Genomic DNA, 22,650 nt, shown 5'->3' with positions numbered 1-22,650 from the left:
GGCTCCATGGAGAATTAGGGAGTCACTTGTAGCAAATGACACCCCAGTGCTGCTGGTGGAGGCAATTCCCTCTATTCTCTGATCCCTTCCTGCTTAGCCCACATAAAAATTTACTTCATGCTCACTGTTCCAAGGGTGTCTCAAGATATCACATTTTCTTGTTGCCTCAGCAGCAGCCACTTCTGGTGGGGCTCTGCCGGCCTTCCGGGTCAGCAACTTGAAGGACTTTTTGCTGTGTTTAATCTTCCACTTCTCCCATCTGGTGTCTCTTAGTTGCCTCGTTCTTGCAATATCGTGGATTAAATTCTACCTCCCACCCCAGCGTGCTGACCAGCTGAAAACTACCCCTTAGGTTTATCCCAGATCTCGCAATTAGTGATTGCCCCAATGTACTCTAAACCTGCTAGATTTCTCAGTCCAGTTTCTGGGATAAAAAATGGATTTTCCTGAACACTGATTTTAGCGAATACATCAGATTTAAATTGGCTCTGGGAGAATTGGAAAGATATTTGAGATTGGTTTTTTGGGGGCGCTTCTGTCAGATGAAGTGCAGAAACAGAGCTTTCCAATCCGATACTTTCCAATGTTCCGACACTTTTCTGTATGATTTGTTTCTGAGGTGCACTCTATACAGTATTTATTTAATACTTTGAGCTCTACTCTCCTTGTGGGTTATGATTATATGGTTTCTGAAACTTGCAAAGCAGCACAAACTTTTTTGGTTTCTTTTCTAAAGGTATTAAGATCAGATGTTAATGATATAGAAATAATTCAATTTTTTGAGTTGATATCATTGTAAGCAGAATGCTTATTTATCGAAACACAGCTTTCTTCCTCTTTAACTGTGATTTTCTCCCCAACTGCAGTAGCTATTCATCATGCCAGAGCACGTCCATTAAAGAAGAGAATACAATAATGCTGAGACCAGACATGGCTTACAATTTAATACACAATGTGTTATTTGGTCTGCTGGCTTTAAGCACAATGAGGTATTATAACCTATGACATTGGCCCAATGCCTTATTGACATTTATTGTTTCTGAAGGTTAACAGAGTTATAACTAGAATACGTAAGTACAGCTAGATATATTAGCAAGTTAGTTGCACGAGAAACCTATTTTCCAAATTCATTTTTAGTATCCCAAATTCTATACTCTGTGGTAAATTAGTACATTAATGTGTTCACATGTAGATTAATGTATATATGCAGAGATATCCGAATAGATACCTATGTATAGTAAACTTAATATATGATCACCAGATTGACTTCCCTCAACATCTGTCACCAATCACAGATATTAGTTGACCAGTTTTCCAGATTGGTGCTGCAATCTGTAAATCGACTTCATCCCTTTGTGGAACCTCTCTTACTGACTCTCCCTGTCTACATCTACAATCAAAACATTTCTACCCTAAATCTTTGCCATATTTGTGTAATCTGAATTTCCATGTGTCCATTTCTTTGCACGTTTTGATTTTCACTCCAGATCCTAGCCTGATATTTCTATTTTCTTTTTTGTTTCTCTTTTCCATTCAGACCTGGATGAGCCATAACTTTCCTAATTAAACATTGAATAGAACATAACATAAGAAATAGGAGCAGGAGTAGGCCATCCAGCCCTTCGAGCCTGCCCCGCCATTCAATAAGAATTTAATAAGTGAAATAAGTGAAGTTCCTCCTCAATTGAATCCATTTTCTTCAATGGCCAATGTTTCAAACTAAATCAGATTATTCAAAACCTTGTCTTATTTGAACTTTTGACCTCCTATTCTCTCCATCAACAAGACATTGTACTTCATCCTTCTTACCATCACCTTTCTCTAACCTTGCACCAACTTGTATGCTGCTGAAACCCTCATCTACACTGTTACTTCTGGATTTGACTGTTCCTATGCATTCTTGACTAGCTTCCCATCTTTCATCCTCTATAACCTTGAGATCAACCAAAATTCTATTGCCTGCATCCCAATCTGCGTCAGACCCTGCACACATTATCAATCCTGTGTTCACTGATCTACAGGGTACCTGTAATAAACTCCCACCTGTGGTGCCACTGGCAATTCTATTGTAGGAGAGGACTCGCAGATAAACATTGAAGACAAACCTTCCCGTGCTAAAGGTTGGGTGTGGTAAGCTCGGGTCATTTCAGTTCAGGTCACAGACTTCCCATGGTAAAGGTCAATGAAGTTCAAAAATAGTGTGGTTTCTGGATGTGTTCTACAGTATCTCTGGGTCTACCAATGACTCTTTTAAAATTATATTCTCATGTTCAAAGTTCTTCATGCCTTTATATTCCCTACCCTGACACCATTCTCCAGCCCTACAACCCTCCAAGAATTCTAGATTCGTCCAGTTCTGGGCCCTTGTGCATTTCCCACTCCTTTTTGCTCTGTCATTTCACTAACATCCCCATTGTAAATGTTATAAATCTAACAAATACACTTGCATGGTAATAGACATGTGATTTTGAAAGATTAACAGTGCCAAGTTTCAATTTTAATAATGTTGGAATGACCCCTTCATTTTTACAGTGAAATAATACAAATAATGCCCAATGTAAATGCACTTTGATCCTAATTCTTTCTGTAACATGACTCCAAATGAAATAGAAACCATTACTGAGAATACAGGTTGAGTGTCCTTTATCTGTAAATCTGGATGCTGAACACATCCAGAAACCACACAATTTTTGAGCCTCATTGACCTTTACTATGGGAAGTCTGTGACCTGAGCAGACACGAACCTGGCTGACAACCCCTGACCTTTAGCATGAAAAGTCTCTGACGTGAACTGACATGACCCAAGCTTACCACACCCAACGGGAAGGTTTGTCTTCACTGTTTATCTACAAGTCCTCTCCTACAAGTGGAATCGCGGATGGCACCATAGGTGGGAATTTATTACAGGTATTCTATTTATTATTCAATGGTACATCTTTCTTTTCTAGTCATTTTATTTACTTTAGACTTCTAGCCTAGACTTCGGCCATTGTAGTGCAAGGAAGCCTATATGTGGTATCTAAAAACTGAAATGAGATGAAATCCGAATCTGAGCAGCAAGAGTTTTCGATAAATTATGCACAACCTGTATAGAGTTTTGATCACCATTTTTTCATTCTAGTACATATTTTTGGATAGCTGAGATATTTGCTACTACAATTTTACTGTTTGGATAATTGGTCCATATTTTCATGTCAAAATAAAAAATAAACTTGCATTTATACAGCTAGCTACTGACTGAGCCACGGCTGATGGACTTGATAACATTGCCATTAATATAATGCATTGTAATTAATTGCAAATGTTACAGAAACTTTAGCAAGGGGCATTCGTAGCCTACACCTAAATGCCCTTTGTAAGATGGTGGTTAGTTGCCTTTTTAAACTGCTGCAGTACATATGGTGTAGGTTTTCCCATAACGCTGTTTGGTAGAAAGTCCCAGGATTTTGACCCAGCAATAATGAAGAAACTGAAATATATTGCCAGGTTAGAATGGTGGATGACTTGGAAATGAACTTGCAGCTTTTCATGTGCCTTCTGCCATTGTCTTTCTAAAAAGTCTGACAACACCAGGTTTTAGTCCAACCTATTTATTTGATAATATACTCGCAAGCTTTCGAGGGGTTACCCTCTTCGTCAGGTGAATGGAGAGTTCTGGCCTCAGACAGAGCATATAAAGCACAGACAGTTTAGAGATTACTGATTAAAATGCGAATCCTTACACCTAACCTGCTGTTCAAGACCTGAAGTGGCTGATAATGTGAGTGGTAGGAGCACTGATCACAGTTTAAAGAGATGTGTATTGTCTCCAGACAGTACAGTAAGTGAGGTTTTGCAAACCCAGGCAAGTCACGGGGGTTACAGATAGTGCGACATGAACCCAAGATCCCTGTTGAGACCGTCCTCATGTGTGCGGAACAGTGACCACAATACCACACAACCCTGTCACAGCAACCTCTGCAAGACATGCCGGATCATCGACATGGATACCATCATCACACGTGAGAATACCATCCACCAGGTACATGGTAAATACTCTTGCAACTCGGCCAACATTGTCTACCTGATACGTTGCAAGAAAGGATGTCCCGAAGCATGGTACATTGGGGAGACCATGCAGACGCTACGACAACGGATGAATGAACATCGCTCGACAGTCACCAGGCAAGACTGTTCCCTTCCTGTTGGCGAACACTTCAGTGGTCACGGGCATTCAGCCTCTGACCTTCGGGTAAGCATTCTCCAAGGCGGCCTTCACAACACACGACAGCGCAGAGTCGCTGAGCAGAGACTGATAGCCAAGTTCCGCACACATGAGGACGGTCTCAACAGGGATCTTGGGTTCATGTCGCACTATCTGTAACCCCCGTGACTTGCCTGGGTTTGCAAAACCTCACTTACTGTACTGTCTGGAGACAATACACATCTCTTTAAACTGTGATCAGTGCTCCTACCACTCACATTATCAGCCACTTCAGGTCTTGAACAGCAGGTTAGGTGTAAGGATTCGCATTTTAATCAGTAATCTCTAAACTGTCTGTGCTTTATATGCTCTGTCTGAGGCCAGAACTCTCCATTCACCTGACGAAGAGGGTAACCCCTCGAAAGCTTGCGAGTATATTATCAAATAAATAGGTTGGACTAAAACCTGGTGTTGTCAGACTTTTTACTGTGTTTACGCCAGTCCAACGCCGGCATACCCACATCATTGTCTTTCTAGGCAGTTGATGTTGTGGGTTTAGAAAATGTTGCTGAAGGAGCCTTGGCAAGTCACTATAATGCTGGTGGTAGATAGAATGAATATTTAATTTCAGGTCCCAGTCAAGAGGAACGCTTTCTCCTGTTGTTAGAACTGCACTCATCCAGGCAAGCGGAGACTATTCCATCATACCCTTGACCTGCGTTGGAGAGTCAGGCATTAGTTTCCACAGTTTACATTAGTTTTCACAGTTTGTATAATCAGAAGCTATGGAGACAATTTTGAGCCTGCACCCTCCCTCTGTTTGCGGGAATGGCGGTGCATGCTCAAAATCCAGAGAGCACAATTTGCACTGACAAGCCTGAGTTCCAGTCTATCTGCCCTTCACCAATGGAGTGGCGCAAAACTCTGCAGGATCTCATAAAATTCAGTTTAATATATTAGCATGATATTAGCATCAGCATGTCATTAGCAAGCTCTCTCTCCAGAACTAACCCCCTCATTGGATATTCAACAGGCACCTAGATGTGAACCTGTAGTGAGGGTCCCCCTGAAGTCAAAAAGGTAAGTACAGTCCCGAGCAAAGAGGGACATGGCCAGGCAGTGGCCAGCCAGTGCCTCCTGGCAATGTCCCTTGGCATAGGTTGGCACCATACCAACCTGACAGTACCAACCTGTGCCAAGTGGTAGCTCGGAGTTCCCACTGGAGCGATGACAGTTGAATGTAGCGGAGGTGAGTCCTGGCTCAGTCTGTGGGGAGCAGTGGAAGGTGCCGATGATGTGGGGCAGGGGGCCTATGATCATGGGGATTGAGGGAGAAGAAGATACGGGGAGAAGGGGGCCATTGATCAGGTGAGGTAGAGAAGTGCCGACTGTGATTAGGGACAGGGAAAGGGGCCCTGAGACCTCCGGGGTGGGCTGTGGGGCAGAGGGTTTACTCAGTTTATGATCAGGGTGCCCTTTAACGATGACACCCAAATCTCTGTGCAGCAGGGTTTTGCTGATGTGCTGAGGCCCTGCTCCTATATGACAGCGTGAAACATGCCCCTTGATTTGTTTTTGGCAGACTGTCATAAGGTCTGGAGAGCAAACCAATCTGTTTCTCTGAAGAGAAAAATGGCAGTTTTCTCACCAGAAACAACAGTCTGCCACTTTTTAGTATAATTTCACCCATTTCTCCAACTTTTAAATTTTATCAATAGGGGAATTCTGTTTCATCATTGTAGTGATGAAAAAAATAGCAATTAAAAAATAAGCTTTAGATTTACATCATTGTGATTAATCTCAGTTCTTTTAGCTCGGTTGTCTTTTGTTACAGGATGAAATATTTGTGGACATCTCATATGTGTGTCTTAGCTTCAGCAGCAATTTGCAGCAGTCAGTTGTGGAGTCTGAGCTTCAAAGCAATACGGTTCTATTCTCCTCAATGGGTCAGTGCCATTAACACACATACACAGTGTGCAACTACTTTAAATTAGATGTTAAACTTGATGTCTAATGTAGTTTGCTTAACAAAATTCACTATGGTGTTTTGATTATTTATAGCCATTGTTCTTCTTAATGATGTGCTTACCTTTCTTTTTCTGTTACCTTATCCATTAGCATTTCTAAGTATCAAACATTCAAGTACTGTATTAATAAACAACCATTGCATTGCTCAAATTTTTAACTGCTACAAAGGCACGCTCACAATTTTAATGTATTTGATCAGACCATTTTGCATTTATATATTTGAAGCTTCTTTATTGCCAAAGCTTAAGAGTTGTAAGTGATCTCTTTAACAACTGACTTTCATCTCTTATATGACATCAGTTTTATTATTTAGCTGAGAATGCAATTCAGGGCAGACTTTACCTAGGGACTATGACTCTGCAATTATCTAAGTCAGCCAAAATCAGTAACAGCAAAGAAAGGGCATGGTATCAGCTCAATATGTGACCACAGCACACTATTTCTAACAGAGAAACAAAAGTTTTAATAGTTGATAAATATTCACAATAACTGAAAAGTGATGCAAGGAATAACTATCTTTGGGGTGTGACCTGCTATGTATTTTAAGATTGCGTTATGTAGTCAACACAGAAAGTTTGTAAGCCAAGAAAATATCTGTTTTTTAAAGATGTTTGTATTGTTAGCTTAAAATTGGAAAGTACACGTATTTTGATAATTCTAATTATTTGAGTTTAATTTAGTGATTACAACCTGCAACTTGGTGTCAGTGCTCTGGCAGATTTGTTTCAGACCTTTTCCAACTCAATACTGTTATCATTCTCCAAATATAAATATTAATTATAATGGAATAGTACTAGGAGCTTCAAAAATATACAATTTCAAGGCTTTAGAAATACTAACTGTACTGATAGGACAACTGAGTAGTACTGTGGAATGCATCTGCCATTAATCTATCCACTTATTTTCTCTGATTAATTTTGACTTTTAAAAACTTCTTTCAGAATCAATTGCTACCTCTATTTTAGTATCATCTGCAAACCTTGCATTGAATTTCTGAATTCAAGACAATGGCAATAGTGAAAATTTAAGACTGTAGTTTTCACAATGCTGATTCCTGAGGCAATCCCATCTTGACATAACTATTTAGAAAGTACCTATTTAAAAGTATTTATTTCCAAAATTTAACTTAAAGTTCCCATACCTCTGAATTTAATCTCATAGTCGCTTGCATGCAGCTCTTTGGGTGTCTTTTAAGAATCTAAATACAGCAAGTTGTAGGCTTTCCCTAGTACTTCACAGTTGGCATGACATTCCTCGAAAATGCCAGAGAGTTTAATCAAACAGGATCTTTTACCAATGAATCCATATGCACTGCTGTTTCCTAAGTTATATTAAAGATACCCTAAACTTTACTGGATGTAATCAATACTTGTTTTTCTACATTATGTTCAAGTAAGACTAATGGGTCAGTAGTTGCCTATGACTGCTTTCTTTCTCCTTTTTGAAAATGAATACAATGTTAGTCTGTTTGTACCCAATCTACATGTATTTAATCTTTAGGTCTCTTGTTTTTTCAGGTCCGTGTGATGAAGTTTGCAATTCCAATATTAATCTTTATTTACCTTTACCATGAGGTAAGATTACTATGATGTACTTTATCTGAGGAAGCAAAAGCATAGTTCATCTATGTCAAGTTTCAGATGTTTTACTGTAAGACTATTAAAAATTACTAAAAACAGATAATCAGAATCATTTTGAGCCTTCAGATGATGTCCCATTCTTAGTAAACTAAAATACTATGTCACGGACAATTTTAAGGCATTAGGGCAAACATCACGGGAATCAGAGCGGGCAAGAGGCAGACTGTGGAAAGGTCCGTTGCTCTCAGATGGGATTTTTTGGTTTCAGGGCAAGCAAGGCCGGAAAATCTCACCCAATACCTTTTAGTGCCTGTAATCAAATATATCTGTGTGTGGATGTGTGTATTTACTTATCCTTGGACTGATTGAAACAACTTACATAACTCAAAATCAAGCTGTTGTGCCTTAAATTTGAAGAAAGTTTCTCTCACACACTTGCCCTGAAGGTTAAGAAATTAAATAAAGACTTCATACCTCAGTCATAAGACTCACCCACACTGTCACACACACAAAAATGAGATATAGTTGAAGGTAAAATTAGAAAATTGAATTTAATATTGAATGTTTTTGCTCGAGTTGATGTTTTGTGTGGAAGTGAAGATCCTGAAAAGCAGAGATTTCCGTCTGGCTGTGAAGGCTCTTGTAGCAGATCTGCCAGAGATTGAGTTTTTTAAAGAGTCACAATACTGCCACAGCAGTGTGGCAGGCATTTAACATTTTGTTCCCACTTTCTGTCAATTTTGCCAACCTTTCATCTTGGTGCACTAAATTAGGAAGTATAGTTATTACTAAGGACACACAAAGTTGTTAACCAACCTGTAGAATAGGTGTGTATATGTCAAATGAACATCAGTATAGGTGTGTAAATGTCAAATAAATGTCAATATAGATAAGTGTGCTGTGATGCGTTTTGGAGGAAGAATAAGGACAGTAATTTTGCCTGAATTGGGTAATTGAATTGAAGTAGCACAAAGGGATCTTGGAATACAGATACAAAAATTATTAAAAGTAGCAATGTTGCTAAAATAAAACTGTAGATTGAAAAGCACAGATCCGTTTCTAGAGGAATAGAGTTCAAAAGCAGAGAATTATGCTAACTTATATAGAACCTCTGGCGAAAGGTCATCCAAACTCGAAATATTGGCTTAGTTCTCTGCCCACAGATGCTGTCAGACCTGCTGAGATTTTCCAAGCATCTTTTTGTAACTTGAAAATGGAGTTGGAGCAGAACTTAGCCATGCAGTCATAAGTTATAAGGAGTATAGTAAGAGGCTGAAGACACAACCTTGGGGGGCACCAGTGTTGAGAATAGTCATGGAGGAGGTGTCATTACCTGTTCTTACTGATTGTGATCTTTGAGTTAGGAAGTCGAGGATCCAATTGCAGAGGGAGGAGCAGAGCCCTCATCCATGGAGTTTGGAGATGAGTTTTGTTGGAATAATGGTGTTGAAGGCTGAGCTGTAGGTTGTTATCAATATTCTACTCATGATCCTGTATGTGACTTTAGGAATAGCACAAGTATGTTTTGGTCATGCTAGTTCTCAAATGGATTAAACATTCTAATTTTCCTTAATGGGAAAATAAATTACATAATTCATACCATCAATGTTACACACAGTTCGAAGTTTACATTGGATCACACTGTTTGAACATATGATTATACATTTTTAAGCTTCAAGTATGGAATTTCTTAATTACCCAAAGTTCACCTTTTGATTTGTGTAATGGCTTGTACATTATGGTTATAATTGTTTTGACATGTAGTTATGCAGCTGACATGCACATTTTACATGTTGTAAATGTTGATTTGTTCATCTGCAATTTCAGGTATATTTTAACTAGGTAAATTGCAAGCATGTTAACAAATGATCTACAATAAGCATAACACTATATTTTCTGAATTAACTTTTTTATGTTATCTTGTATTAGCTGGAATTTTGTTAATGATAAAGTGTGTATAAAAGTGCTTAAAAGAATGGGTATTTTACCTGTGTAGTCCATAGAAATGAAATCAGCTGAAGAGACATTTGCAATTTCCCCACATTATAAATGGTTGCTGGGTGATAGATGCAGTAGCCAGTGGAGGCATTGTGTATGAATACATGGCTGTGGATTGTTTCACCTTGATCAAACTTCAGCTCTCTAATAACCCTAATCCCTATAAGCAATATCAGATATTGGCATTTCCAGAGGCTATTTTTGGCTCTACATTTGCCTTTTCTTCAACTGGAGTTGGGCAGCACGGTGGCACAGTGGTTAGCACTGCTGCCTCACAGCGCCAGGGATCTGGGATTGAATCCTAGCTTGGATCACTGTTCGTGCAGAGTATGCACTTTCTCCATGTGTCTGCATGGATTTCCTCCGGGTGCTCCAGTTTTCTACCACAGTCCAAAAGATGTGCTGGTTAGGTGCATTGGTCATACTGAATTCTCCCTTATTGTGCCCGAACAGGCACCATAGTGTGGCAACTAGGGGATTTTCATAGCAACTTCATTGCAATGTAATGAAATAAGCCTACTTGTGACATTAATAAAAATTCAAAATTAAATTCTAGTGTACACACCCTCAGGCTAGTAAGGTGGGAAATGTGAACAGAAACATTATACTTGTTCAGCATTTGTTCTCTTGTTCTTGTAGTTCTGGCCAAAGATAATGACTGAACTGTCAGATCTGAGGGAATTTTATGATCCTGATACAGTTGAATTAATGAACTGGATCAAGTAAGTTAAATAATTTTCTACCTACAAAATGACATATGAATTTTTGACTTTAATATTGTGCAAAAATTTATTATACATAACTAATTATAACTTGTACTTTTTACTTTTAAATTTGTGCTTTTACAGTTTATCAGTTTGAATTTTCAAGATGAAGGAAAAGTCTGTAAAATGATGTCACTGACACTGTAGATAGTAGTACGGTGTATTCCAGTACAGCTTTAGAAAAACAGAGAATTTTGTATAGGGGTATGAGTCGACTCTGTTTTAAAGTCATAGAACAACACAGCACGGAAACAGGCCCTTTGGCCCAACTAGTCAATGCCAACTATGGTACCCTGCCACCTAGTCCCAATAGCCAGCTATATGAGGTTTTATAAGATAGTTATGGTATGGACTGTCCAATAAAATAATGAAGAGAACCATGTGATGTACTATAAGTTTTGCCTGATGACAAGTTGGTGTGACTTTCTTACCATGGAGACAAGAGGCCCAGGTTGAGACTTACTGTCAACAAAGTGCCAAATATTCACACCTGAAAACAGGGCAGGAGCAGCTGGGCTGACTGTGGGAAGACTTTCTGTCTCAGAGATTATTGGACAAAAAGAGAGAGGTCTCAGTGACAAAAAACTGAAATTAATTTTGTCAGCACAGAGGAAAAGGCTATGGTCCTCTGTGTCCTACCAGGCAGAATTAAGTTTCCAGTTATAGAGACACATCCCATAGCAACCTAAAGATGCTGGAAGATTTGCCCTGGCGAAACCGCGAGGAGAAATCACTGGAATAGGCACCATTGTTGTTAGTTGGTTTGAGAATTCTCTGAAGATCTCTGAGTGAAGCACCTTTCCACAGCCACTCAACATTGTGACCCAGCGAAATGGAGGGAAGTGAACCAATTAGAGCTGGGAGTGACTGTTAAGTTTCCTATAAAGACTAAAAGGCAGTGAAGAGCAAGTTGTAATGTATATTTAACATGGTCATGTGAGGTTATTAATGAGGTTTATTGTTTCTGTGCCATAGGATATTAGTTACCTATGAAGAAACATTTAGTTAATGTTGACTTTTCGTTTGTTTGTCACAGTGAAAGTCTTAAAATTTGAAATCTTGTGCAATTTTTTGAAGTTGGTCACTGGGAATTCAAATCTCTTCTTTAAAGTTATTGGTCTTGACAAGAATCCTAACAGTTTATGATCAGAAATAGCAATTCCTCTAAGCAATTGAGTTTTCAGACTTTTGGCAGAACATAAAGTTGTATGAAGGATTGCCTCTCAAGCACATACAAGTGGGGACAATGGGATAAACAGGTTAGCTTGGCAGCCTAACATGTATTTGGTAAACTTCAAGAGTATAAAATGAGTACTCAATTAGAAAGATGGGTTTATTAAGAACACAGTAAGAAGTCTCACAACACTAGGTTAAAGTCCAACGGGTATTTGGTAGTAAACGCCACTAGCTTTCGGAACGCTGTTCCTTCGTCAGATGAATGGGGAGTTTGGATCACAAACAGGGCATATAAAGGCACATACAGTTTACAGAATACAATGCGAGTCTTTACAGTTAATCAGCTAATCAAGTCTTTAAGTTACAGACAATGTAAATGGAGAAAGCATTAAGCATAGATTAAAGATATGTGTATTGTCTCCAGACCGGACAGTAAGTGAGATGTTGCAAGTTCAGGCAAGTCATGGGGGTTACAGATATTGTGAATTGCATTGTACTCTGTAAACTATGTGTGCCTTTATATGCCCTGTTTGTGATCAGAACTCCCCACTCACCTGACGAAGGAACAGCGTTCGGAAAGCTAGTGGTGTTTACTATCAAATAAACCTGTTGGACTTTAACCTGATGTTGTGAGACTTCTTACTGTGTTTACCCCAGTCCAATGCTGGCATCTCCACATCATTTATTAAGAACAGCCAGCACCAATCTGTAAAACAGACAACTTTTATATTCATTCAGAAACCGGATGCAATATATTAATTAAGGAAACATACCATGTTGTATTTATGAATTTTAAAGCTGTCTGGTTAATTTAGTTAGCTTATTTATAAAATGAAGGTGCATTGCATTAAAGAGAGCATGGCAACAATGAAACCAGAGTTGAATAAAGACAAGAAAAGGGAATAAAGTTTATTGCACGGGACTGTACAGTGAGTGTAGAAGACATTTATTAAGGTGACAGAAGGGATAAGAAGCTTTACTTATCAAGTTGTTACCTTATTGTTATTGTACTCTACTGGAGAATAGCATAAAGTAATTTGTAGTCGGACAGACTGCGATGTGAATGTGTTTCTGTGATTGTAAGCATCATTGTAACAGCCTGTAGGATGGATACTCCAATATGGTTCCACAGCCTCTCACATCTCATAAGGAGGACAGAGGGCCACCGATATCTACCCAACATGAATATATGCCTAGACGGCAACTAGAATTCAGAGCTACTTGCTGAAATGATCAGTACAAAATATAAAGCATTCGTATTTTCAGGTGGAAATACTACCACTGATCCAGTCAGCAGGTGCAAAAAAGGAACTGAGACTCATTGTGAGAACAAAGAAGATTGAGATAAGATAGAGGTGTTCAAAGGAAGATTTGATAGATAAATAAGGAGAAACAATTTTTACTATTGTCAGTAAATGGAGGGAATAAATTGAAACATTTGAACAATTAAGGATACATGAGCAAACAAAGGATAACTATGGATAATTATGCAAAATAACAGTTGTCACCTGTAACGTCATTTTAGCAAATTCTGTGCCATAGTCCTTTGGTTCATCCTTTCATCCTCCCAGAGTAATTCCCTTGTCCCTGAATATGCATCGTACCTAATTAATGTATATGTGGTCTCTCTTTGTTGAGGCATTTCTGAATTGTCTGTCTCGGTTTCACGCTCTCCAGTTGCTACTAGTCTATCAGTATCCACGCTGATGTTCCAATATACAGACAACTTCAGTATTGCATTCCCTATTATGATTCCAGTTTTTGAAGTTTGTGCTTTGATAATGGCACTTCTGGTGATATCAGGGAGGTGTTTCTTGTTGCCGTGGTTCTTAGAAGAGTTTAACTTAATTATTTTGTTCATTTTTAAATAAAGTTAGCAAAAAGAATTGACTTACAAAAAAACCTGCATATCAGTGTTGGTAAATTGTTAGTTGTTCTTCTTTCTTTCCCCAAAGGACAAAAACTTCTAAACATGCAGTATTTGCTGGAAGTATGCAGCTATTAGCAGGGGTCAAGTTGTGTACTGGGAGAACCATAACCAATCACCCTCATTATGAAGACAAAAAGTTAAGAGAAAGGACAAAACAGGTACGCATCTCATATTCAGTGGATCAAATGGTATCCTTGTACAGAGAGTTTAATTCCTGGAGTGGCTTCTGTTTTCTTATTTTAAATCCAATTTTTGACCTCTGCTCCAAGCTGATTTTGGTTTAGGTGAGCCTATGTGTGTACTGGAGTACTAGAACAGCTGCTTTGATTTCTTCAGAAGTCTCTGTTTGAAACCAATCTGTTGCCAAATTAGAGATACCTGATTACAGAATAAACACTACCTGTAACTTAGGTTACTTGCTTGGAAAAAAAAGTAACAAATGAATGCCCTTGAGCCTGAAACATATTATACAGGAGTCAGAATATTTCCTAAACAGATGAGTGACAAATGGTCCTGTTTAAACAGAATTGTCTCCGCTGTTTCAGCAATGGTTTAAGTGAAATTTTCTGACTATACCCGTTTGGACTATGGAAAATATATAGCAGTGCAAATCCTTTTTTTCCTTTCCTAGTGTCTAGAATGGACATTTTGAACTTTATAGTAATTTATTGAAGCAGTGGTCATTTGTCATTACTAAGTAATTTGAGACAATGAGGATAATTTTCAACAGCCACACACCCTCACCATTTTGAAATGGTAGAAACAAAAGCTTTCCTTGGACTGCCCAATAATGCCATGTAAATGGACACCTGCATTTCTACCCATGTAACCTGGATACCTCTGCAAATTGTGACCTCCACTCGTTTAGGACTCCTTTGTGAAACTCCCAGGTCCAGATAGGTGGAGTGGTGCTCATTTGTGTTGGCACTGAGTGACCTCACCAATGGTGCTGAAAGGAATTGCAGGAAGCTACTGCAAAAATCGCCTGGAATATTTGGGGGGAGTGGGGTGGTAGGGAGGTGCTTTTTATGGGCCCCAGGAAGAGCAGCAATAGCAATATAGTGGCTTGCTACCAATTGCTGGGAGAGTCCCCATCCCCAGTGCATTTCCCATTGCTTTTTAGCAATGGTTCGATTGCCACCATATTTTCTTCTGTGGTTTGGCAAGCTGCACACAGAATATACTCGGAAGCTCAATAATTACTCTAATAAGATCCAAATCTGAAACTGATTCCAACATGATCATATTAAATGATAAATGGCGGCACAGTAGCGTAGTGGTTAGCACTGCTGCTTCAAGCTTCAGGGACCTGGGTTCAATTCCTGGCTTGGGTCACTGTCTATGTGGAGTTTGTACGTTTTCCTCGTGTCTGCGTGGGTTTCCTCCCACAGTCTAAAGATGTGTGGGTTAGGTTGATTGGCCGTGCTAAAATTGCCCCTTAGTGCCCTGAGATGCATAGGTTAGAGGGATTGGTGGGTAAATATGTAGGAATGTAGCAGTAGGGCCTGGGTGGGATTGTGGTCGGTACAGGCTCGATGAGCCAAATGGCCTCTTTTTGCGCTGTAGGGTTCCTAAATTGCAGAACGCTTTATAACAGGCTTCATGGGCTGAAATAGCCTACTCCTGTTCTTGCTTAAAAGTTTGAGTGAGTGCAGCAGATGTAATATTGGCTTTGTGCCCATTCTGAGTGCATGTTTAAAGTTTTCCCCAAAGGGTTTGATGCACTGCACAGGCTTAGCAGAGATCTTTCCAATCTAGCATTTGGCATCACTAAATTAAATAAGTCAGCTGACTAAAGTAGGATGAGAAATGCCCAGAATTCCTTGCACTTGTTGTTGGTGGTGAGGGTGGAGAAGTGTTATCTTTTGCAGGTTTAAATATACAACCAGGAATGTGATTAGTGTTCTGGAATCACCTCAAGTAACCAGGTGGGAATCAAGTTTAATTTTTTGAAGCATTCATTTGTAGCTGTGTGGTTAGTTAGACAGAACCAAATGGCCTTAAATCATTTTAAGTTTCAGTTCAGTTGACACTGCTTATGTTGTCCTTCTCTTAAGATCTATCAGATTTATTCCAAGAGCTCCCCAGAAGAGGTGTACAGTATCCTAAGATTGTATGGAACAGACTACATTCTCCTCGAGGACAGTATTTGTTATGAGAAAAGGCACAGCAGAGGCTGCCGTTTGAGAGACCTGCTTGATATTGCAAATAGACAGGTAAGTAGCATATATTCAGTCTTTCCAGCTAGAAGGCTCTTTTAAAAGAATTGATATGATTTGTTACATTTCAGTTAATAGCTTTAAATAATATCTAGTTCTCAATGAAACACATTAAGAACAGTTTCATATGATGGTGGTAGATCAGCTTGTCTTTCTAGGCAATGCTTCAGAACTCCAAGACAGGCTTTCTGGCCTGGAAGCTAAAATGTACAAGTCATTGACCTCACAATTTGAAGTGGCAGTATTATTTGGATTTACACGCACAGTACTTCAGCTGTGCTTTAAACAGACAGTTCAAATGAATAGTTAATTTTCACAACCAAGTCAAGACTTTAGGCTGTTTAGCACATATAGTCCAATTATTAGCAAATTTCATATTGCATGATACAAGAGGTAGATTCTTCTGAAATACTTAATACTCCAAATAGTCATTGCCCTTTTTAATCAATGCATTGTTCTTCCTATTGCCAGGTTAATTATCTATTTAGCTAGCTAATTTGTCATTAAAGATTAAGGTTCAATGAATGAAATTCACACTTCTGATTAACTGCAAATCCAAATAAATTGTATCGGGTAGATTTTCACCTTCCATTAATTCAGTGATCTTCCCAGAACTTGTTGATAACACGAGCAGATTTAACAGTTTTGAGAATCAAAGGGACCTAGGTGTAGCGTGTGCACAAATCATTGAAGATGGAGGAAAGGTTGAGAGAATGGTTTATAAAGCATTTGGCATCTTCGGCTTTATACATAGTGGCGTAGATTATAAAAGCAAGGAATTTGTGCTTAAGACACAGGTTCAGTCTCAACTGGAGTATTGCATACAGTTCTGGGCATCACACTTTCAGGAGGGTGTAAAGGCATCAGAGAGGGTGCAGAAAATATTCAGAAGAATTATTCCAGGGATGTAGAGTTTCAGTTGCATAGACAGAGTGGACAAGCTGGGACTATTCTCCTAAGAGAAGGTTGAGAGGAGATTTGATAGCAGTAGTCAACATCATGAGGGGTCTGGACAGAGCCCATTGGTTCTGTTCCCATTGAAACTGTTCGCATTGGTGGAAGAATGAAAAACAAGACGATGCAGATTTAAGGCATTTAGCAAAAGAAGAAATGGTAACAATGAGGAAGATTTTTTTTAATACAGTGAGTGGTTAGGATCTGGAATGCAATGCCCAAGAATGTGGTGGATGTAGCTTCAGTCAAGTCATTTAGAAGGAATCGGATCATTATCTGAAAAGAAAGGATGTGTCAGGATATGGGGAAAAGACGGGGGAGTGCCACTAGGTGAATTGCTCCTCCAACGGGGCAGCAGGAACATGACAAGTCAAATGGCCTCTTCTGTGAAGTAACCAATCTTTGATACCAGTGTGCTTTTAAGGAAGTAGGATGAAGAGTTAAAATCCAATAAGTCCAGGATACCACTAAAATTGTAAAGAATAAAAACGAAAATGAGATAATTGTGGCAAACTGGGGTTGTAAATATTTGTAGACTGGGTTGACTGAGAATGGTCTGAGTTCCCAGGAAAGAATAGTGAAGCGCATTGTGTGAAGGCTTGAACTCAAAAGAACTGGAGTTCTGTGTGTGATCAAACTAGATAGAATATCAACAAATTTTAAGGAACTAGTAGGAGGTTAAAGATGTTCATTGCATCCAAGAGAGATTTGACTTTAAACAAATGAATAAAAATGGTAATTTGCCTATAAAAGCGCAGTGATCGTGATTTGGCGATATATCCATTTTACTACAAAATGAATGGAAATTGTATTCTTTGTTGAATAAATTTATGAGCAAAAGGGAGGAGTATCACTAGATGCTGCATGGATGTTGTGATATAGAGAAGAAACAAAATCAGAGAAAAAGAAAAAGATTAAGGGGGTGATCCATGAATTAGGTTACAAACAAAAGAATCCTTGCACCCATGTCATGATAGCCTAGTTAGAAGTTTGTGGTGGTGAAGAGAACCAAGGCAAATAAATCACCAAAATATTCCAAAAGCAAACTTGTAAGGGTAAATAATGCAGGCAATGTGGTCACGTTGAGAGCCTAACCAGTAACTAATAGAACAGTGAGGACCAGAACTTGCAAGCAGATGGATCATTTCAGAGTTAATTGCAGCTTCTGTGACTTTGGGAAGTACCAATGTAAAGACAAAATAGTGCAACTGGAAAGACACCCTACTCACACAGATTCAATGAACAGAAGCAAATTTCTAAAGAGAAGGAAAGATGGTCACAAAGAACAAGCCAAATTCAGAGGTGCACAATGTGAGTACGATATTTTCACAGTATGAAGCATCCAACAGACATTGTAATGATAAAACTAAATGTTTATTGTAAAACAGACCAGAATGAAAGGATTACTTTCCCGGATGTATGAAATAAAATTAGAGAAAAAAAGCCAAAAAGATCAATTTATCCCGTACAAGAACTGGTATTTGAACTGTTAAGTTCGAAAAGGTGGAAGAAACAACTGAAAAAAGTTTTTTCGAGGTAGCCTTGATAAGTCACTACTGGAGGAATAGGAGGATGATGGGTAAATAACCAGGAAGTTCATGTTCCACATTTCTTTCTTGGATAACCATACTTGTAGCACATAGCAGCGTCCGTAGAATTTTAAGGAGCATACAGCTGAAATATATTGCCTTCGCGGATATTGTATTTTGTTTGATGTATTTTTTCTTTCATCTGCCAGTGGTTAGTGATAGAACTGTCCTTAAATTACAGCACACAGACTGATATTACTTCACTTTCAAGGACTAAAGAAGTTTGATTTCGGCAACTGTTAATGTAGTAATGAGACTTTGGACAATAAGTAATTGTAAAAAACTTATTTTTGACTAAAATATCTTCAGTAATCACTGTCTATCTTATTGTGAATGTTAGAAATGTTTATTTTGAAAGTCTTTTACATTTTTGTGCTATGCGAGGGTTCTGAAAGAAATGGCGGAGGTTATAGTGGATGCCTTGGTGGTTATTTTCCAGACGTCGCTGGATTCCGGGGAAGTGCCGGAAGATTGGAAAACGGCTAATGTTACGCCGTTGTTTAAGAAGGGTGCCAGGCAAAAGGCGGGGAATTATAGGCCGGTTAGTTTAACGTCTGTGGTAGGTAAAATGTTAGAATCCGTCATGAAGGAGGAAATTGCGAGGCATCTTGAAGGGAATTGCTTGATAGGGCGGACGCAACACGGTTTCATTAAAGGGAAGTCGTGTCTGACAAATTTACTGGAGTTCTATGAGGATGTGTCTAGGGCAGTGGATAGAGGAGAGCCGGTGGATGTGGTCTTTCTGGATTTTCAGAAGGCGTTTGACAAGGTACCTCACAAGAGGTTATTGCAGAAGGTCAGGGGACATGGAGTTGGGGGTAGGGTGTTAGCGTGGATAGAGGATTGGTTGTCAAATAGGAGGCAGAGAGTGGGGGTCAATGGGTGCTATTCGGATTGGCGGTTGGTGACTAGTGGGGTGCCCCAGGGGTCGGTGCTGGGGCCTCAGCTATTTACCATTTATATAGATGATCTGGAGGAGGGAACCGAGTGCAGGGTGTCGAAATTTGCTGATGACACCAAGATTGGGGGAAAGGCAAATTGTGCGGAGGGTGTGGAGAGTCTGCAGAAGGATCTAGATAGGCTGGGCGAATGGGCCAGGAAATGGCAAATGGAATTTAATGTTGGCAAGTGTGAGGTGGTCCACTTTGGTAGGAAGAATGGTAGGAAGGACTATTACTTACGTGGCGAAAAACTGCAGCAGGTGACGGTGCAGAGGGACCTCGGGGTCCTTGTGCATGAGTCGCAAAAACCCAGCTTGCAGGTGCAGCAGGTGGTCAGGAAGGCGAATGGGATGCTGGCCTTCATAGCGAGGGGGATTGAATATAAAAGTAGGGAGGTCTTGCTGCAGCTGTATAGGGCATTGGTGAGGCCGCAGCTGGAGTACTGTGTGCAGTTTTGGGCGCCGCACCTGCGCAAGGATATTTTGGCCCTGGAGGGAGTGCAGAGGAGGTTTACTAGGCTGATACCGGAGTTGAGGGGATTGAGCTATGAGGAGAGGCTGAATAAACTAGGCTTGTACTCGTTAGAGTTTAGAAGAATGAGGGGAGATCTCATTGAGACGTATAAGATGATGAATGGGATGGATAGGATAGAGGTGGAGAGACTCTTCCCGCTCAAAAAAGACCGTAGGACTATGGGGCACAGCCTCAAGATAAAGGGGAGGCGGTTTAGAACGGAGTTGAGGAGGAACTTCTTCACTCAAAGGGTGGTGAATCTCTGGAATTCTCTGCCTGTTGAAGTGGTGGAGACTGCCTCGCTAAATATTTTTAAGAAGCAGGTTGATGGGTTCTTGATAAGAGAGGGGATTAAGGGTTATGGGGAGAGGGCGGGAAAGTGGAACTGAGCCACAATAGATCAGCCATGATCTTATTGAATGGCGGGGCAGGCTCGAAGGGCCAGATGGCCTACTCCTGCTCCTATTTCTTATGTTCTTATGTTCTTATGAAAATGTATGTTTTGGGGATTCTGACTAATTGTGGTTATACACTTTTCAGACGATGGACGGCCCGGGAGCAAATGATCCTGATTTGAAGCCTTCTCCTTATCCACGCTTTTGTGATGAAATCAAATCAAATAAGCCTCCCTATAACATTTATTTCTCTCGTGTGTTCAAAAACAAAACATTCCATGTTTACAAACTAAAGAAAAAGAAGGAAATACCTTATTAGAAATAAGTTTCCGCCACTCATCATTATTACATTGCAAAAAATAGGTGTTGGTTCCAACAGTAGAAAATACAAAGCTATATTATGGAAGAGCATTTGGGATTGAAAACTTTGTTCCTGATGAATGCCAGAGTTAGTGGTTGTAGCTCACGTTTCAACCCAAAATGTAACACCTAGTAAGAGTAGGTATGACTCACTTCAATGCTTCAATCATTCAAGCTGTGTACTTTTCTTTTACACTTCTATTCATTTCACTTAATTTGTTGAAACGAGATTTTTACTTAACACACAATGAATTTTTCTGTATTATATCCTAAAATTGAATGATTTTCAATCAGAATCACCAAGTAATTCCTTTTAATCATTCTTTTTTTGTGGCTACCCTATCTTAGAACTCATGGCAGTATTTATTTGAATCGCTAATACAGATTGCTATTGGAGATACCAGTTCTTACAATATTAATTTTTGTTAAGAGTTTATCTGCATAATCACACACTTATATGCAGTGCGTGTCTTATGTAATACAGTATAGTTTTATTTTGCTTCCATTTATGTTACCATCCATAAAGAAGAAACAATGCTTTCAGTTAGAGGCTGTGATTAGCAGATTATTGCTATTATAAATTATCTCAAAATTGTAAGTAAGATGTTGACACCTCTACTTAGTGCCAAATTAGATGATTAGATTTTGGGGACAGTATTAGAGTGTATGAAATGTTTTTATTATGGTGCTGTTCCACCGTTCTGGACCTTTTTGTGTATTTAAAAATTACTGAATTAATGGACCACTTTAAGAGACAGTGAGGGAAATTTTAGCCTACGGAGCTGCACCTTACAACAGTTCACATGAATGACTGTACATTGGCAAGTTCTGAATTGATGGCTGTAGGTCATTGCGCTGCCCATTTTGGTGATTTCAGATTCAGATTTTACCTTGACTGAATGTAAAATTGACAAGATTTTCTCGATACAGTAATTGTAGTCTTTGCATGATTGATATTATTGCATGTAACTGAATACTGGCAACTAAGAATAATAACGCTACTGAAATGTGGGTATATAATGTTGCTAGGGCTGCTGGAAGATACAGTGGTAACTGGTTTTCTTTATTTGTGTGTCAGTTTCTTTCTGCCATTTCGCCAAACCAACCACTTAACCCCCCTGATTATATTATCCTTTTCAATCACAGGGGCAGAATAACCCAGTGTATTATTCTGTTGATGTATCTTTGTTAGCACAAGATGTGACACACACTGAATTTTATCGGGATTAAAGCTCTTTTTTTTTCATCAAGAGCAACCCCTTTAATGTTATAGACATTATGTTGCACTAACACTTAAAATATTCCAATTGGTACTTGACTCTTTGTACTGAAAAAAATGTGTTAGATTTTTTCTTTAAATAGCGATAGATTTTTATTACTAGAAACAATTGACTTTCTACAGCAACAATGCAATTTAACAATGCTACTAAAGTATCACTATTGAATTTTGCATTTAAAAAAATGTTTAATTTCTGTATCCACTTTGTACAACAAATATATAAATTTCAAAATGGACCTTTTGTGGGTTCAGCTGTTTCATTCCACTATATTGTTTGGCAGAATTTTTAGGAAATAAACAATCATTCAATTAATACATTCAAATAGATGTCGTCATTTGTTCACAAAATGTAGCTTTTATTACAAATACCTTAAAACAGTTTTCTAAGATTAAAACTGTGAAATAGTCAAACATGAAACTTCTTGGATTTTACATACCTTTTGACTGAATCTTTAGTAATCATTCATATTGTAGACATACTTTCATACCCGGAGTTTCAGTCTCACTGCTGTCACGGGGAAATATCGATGAAGTAATTGAACAAAGTATGAGCCATTTTTACAAAGCCAATGTACTAAGAAGACCTTCATCACAGAATTGTTACAACACAGAAGGTGGCCATTTGGCCTTTCACATCTGGACCAGCCCTCGGAATATACCGGGATACAGTGAAAAGTATTGTTTCTTGCGTGCTGTACGGACAAAACATACTGTTCATAGAGTACATAGGGGAGAAGGAAA

The 22,650-nt window shown here is 39.0% G+C and overlaps 1 protein-coding gene across 1 annotated transcript in view; it reads left to right on the top strand.

The window, feature by feature from the left end:
* dpy19l3 (dpy-19 like C-mannosyltransferase 3) overlaps positions 1-22,222 on the top strand; it is a 78,073-nt gene extending 55,851 nt beyond the window's left edge. The window contains exons 13-19 of the mRNA XM_080186917.1: positions 867-989; positions 6,018-6,129; positions 7,729-7,785; positions 10,429-10,511; positions 13,685-13,817; positions 15,717-15,875; positions 20,416-22,222. Of these exons, the coding sequence (XP_080043043.1) occupies positions 867-989; positions 6,018-6,129; positions 7,729-7,785; positions 10,429-10,511; positions 13,685-13,817; positions 15,717-15,875; positions 20,416-20,589 (841 nt within the window). The 3' untranslated portion in view covers positions 20,590-22,222. The remainder of the gene's footprint in view (positions 1-866; positions 990-6,017; positions 6,130-7,728; positions 7,786-10,428; positions 10,512-13,684; positions 13,818-15,716; positions 15,876-20,415) is intronic.
* The last annotated feature ends 428 nt before the right edge of the window (positions 22,223-22,650 follow it).

This window comes from Carcharhinus amblyrhynchos, chromosome 4 (assembly GCF_965287045.1).
Source record: "Carcharhinus amblyrhynchos chromosome 4, sCarAmb.v2.hapA, whole genome shotgun sequence".
In the NCBI taxonomy this organism is placed as follows: Eukaryota; Metazoa; Chordata; class Chondrichthyes; order Carcharhiniformes; family Carcharhinidae; genus Carcharhinus; species Carcharhinus amblyrhynchos.
The sequence above is the reverse complement of the archived record's forward strand: the minus strand, read 5'-3'. Positions and strand labels throughout refer to the sequence as shown.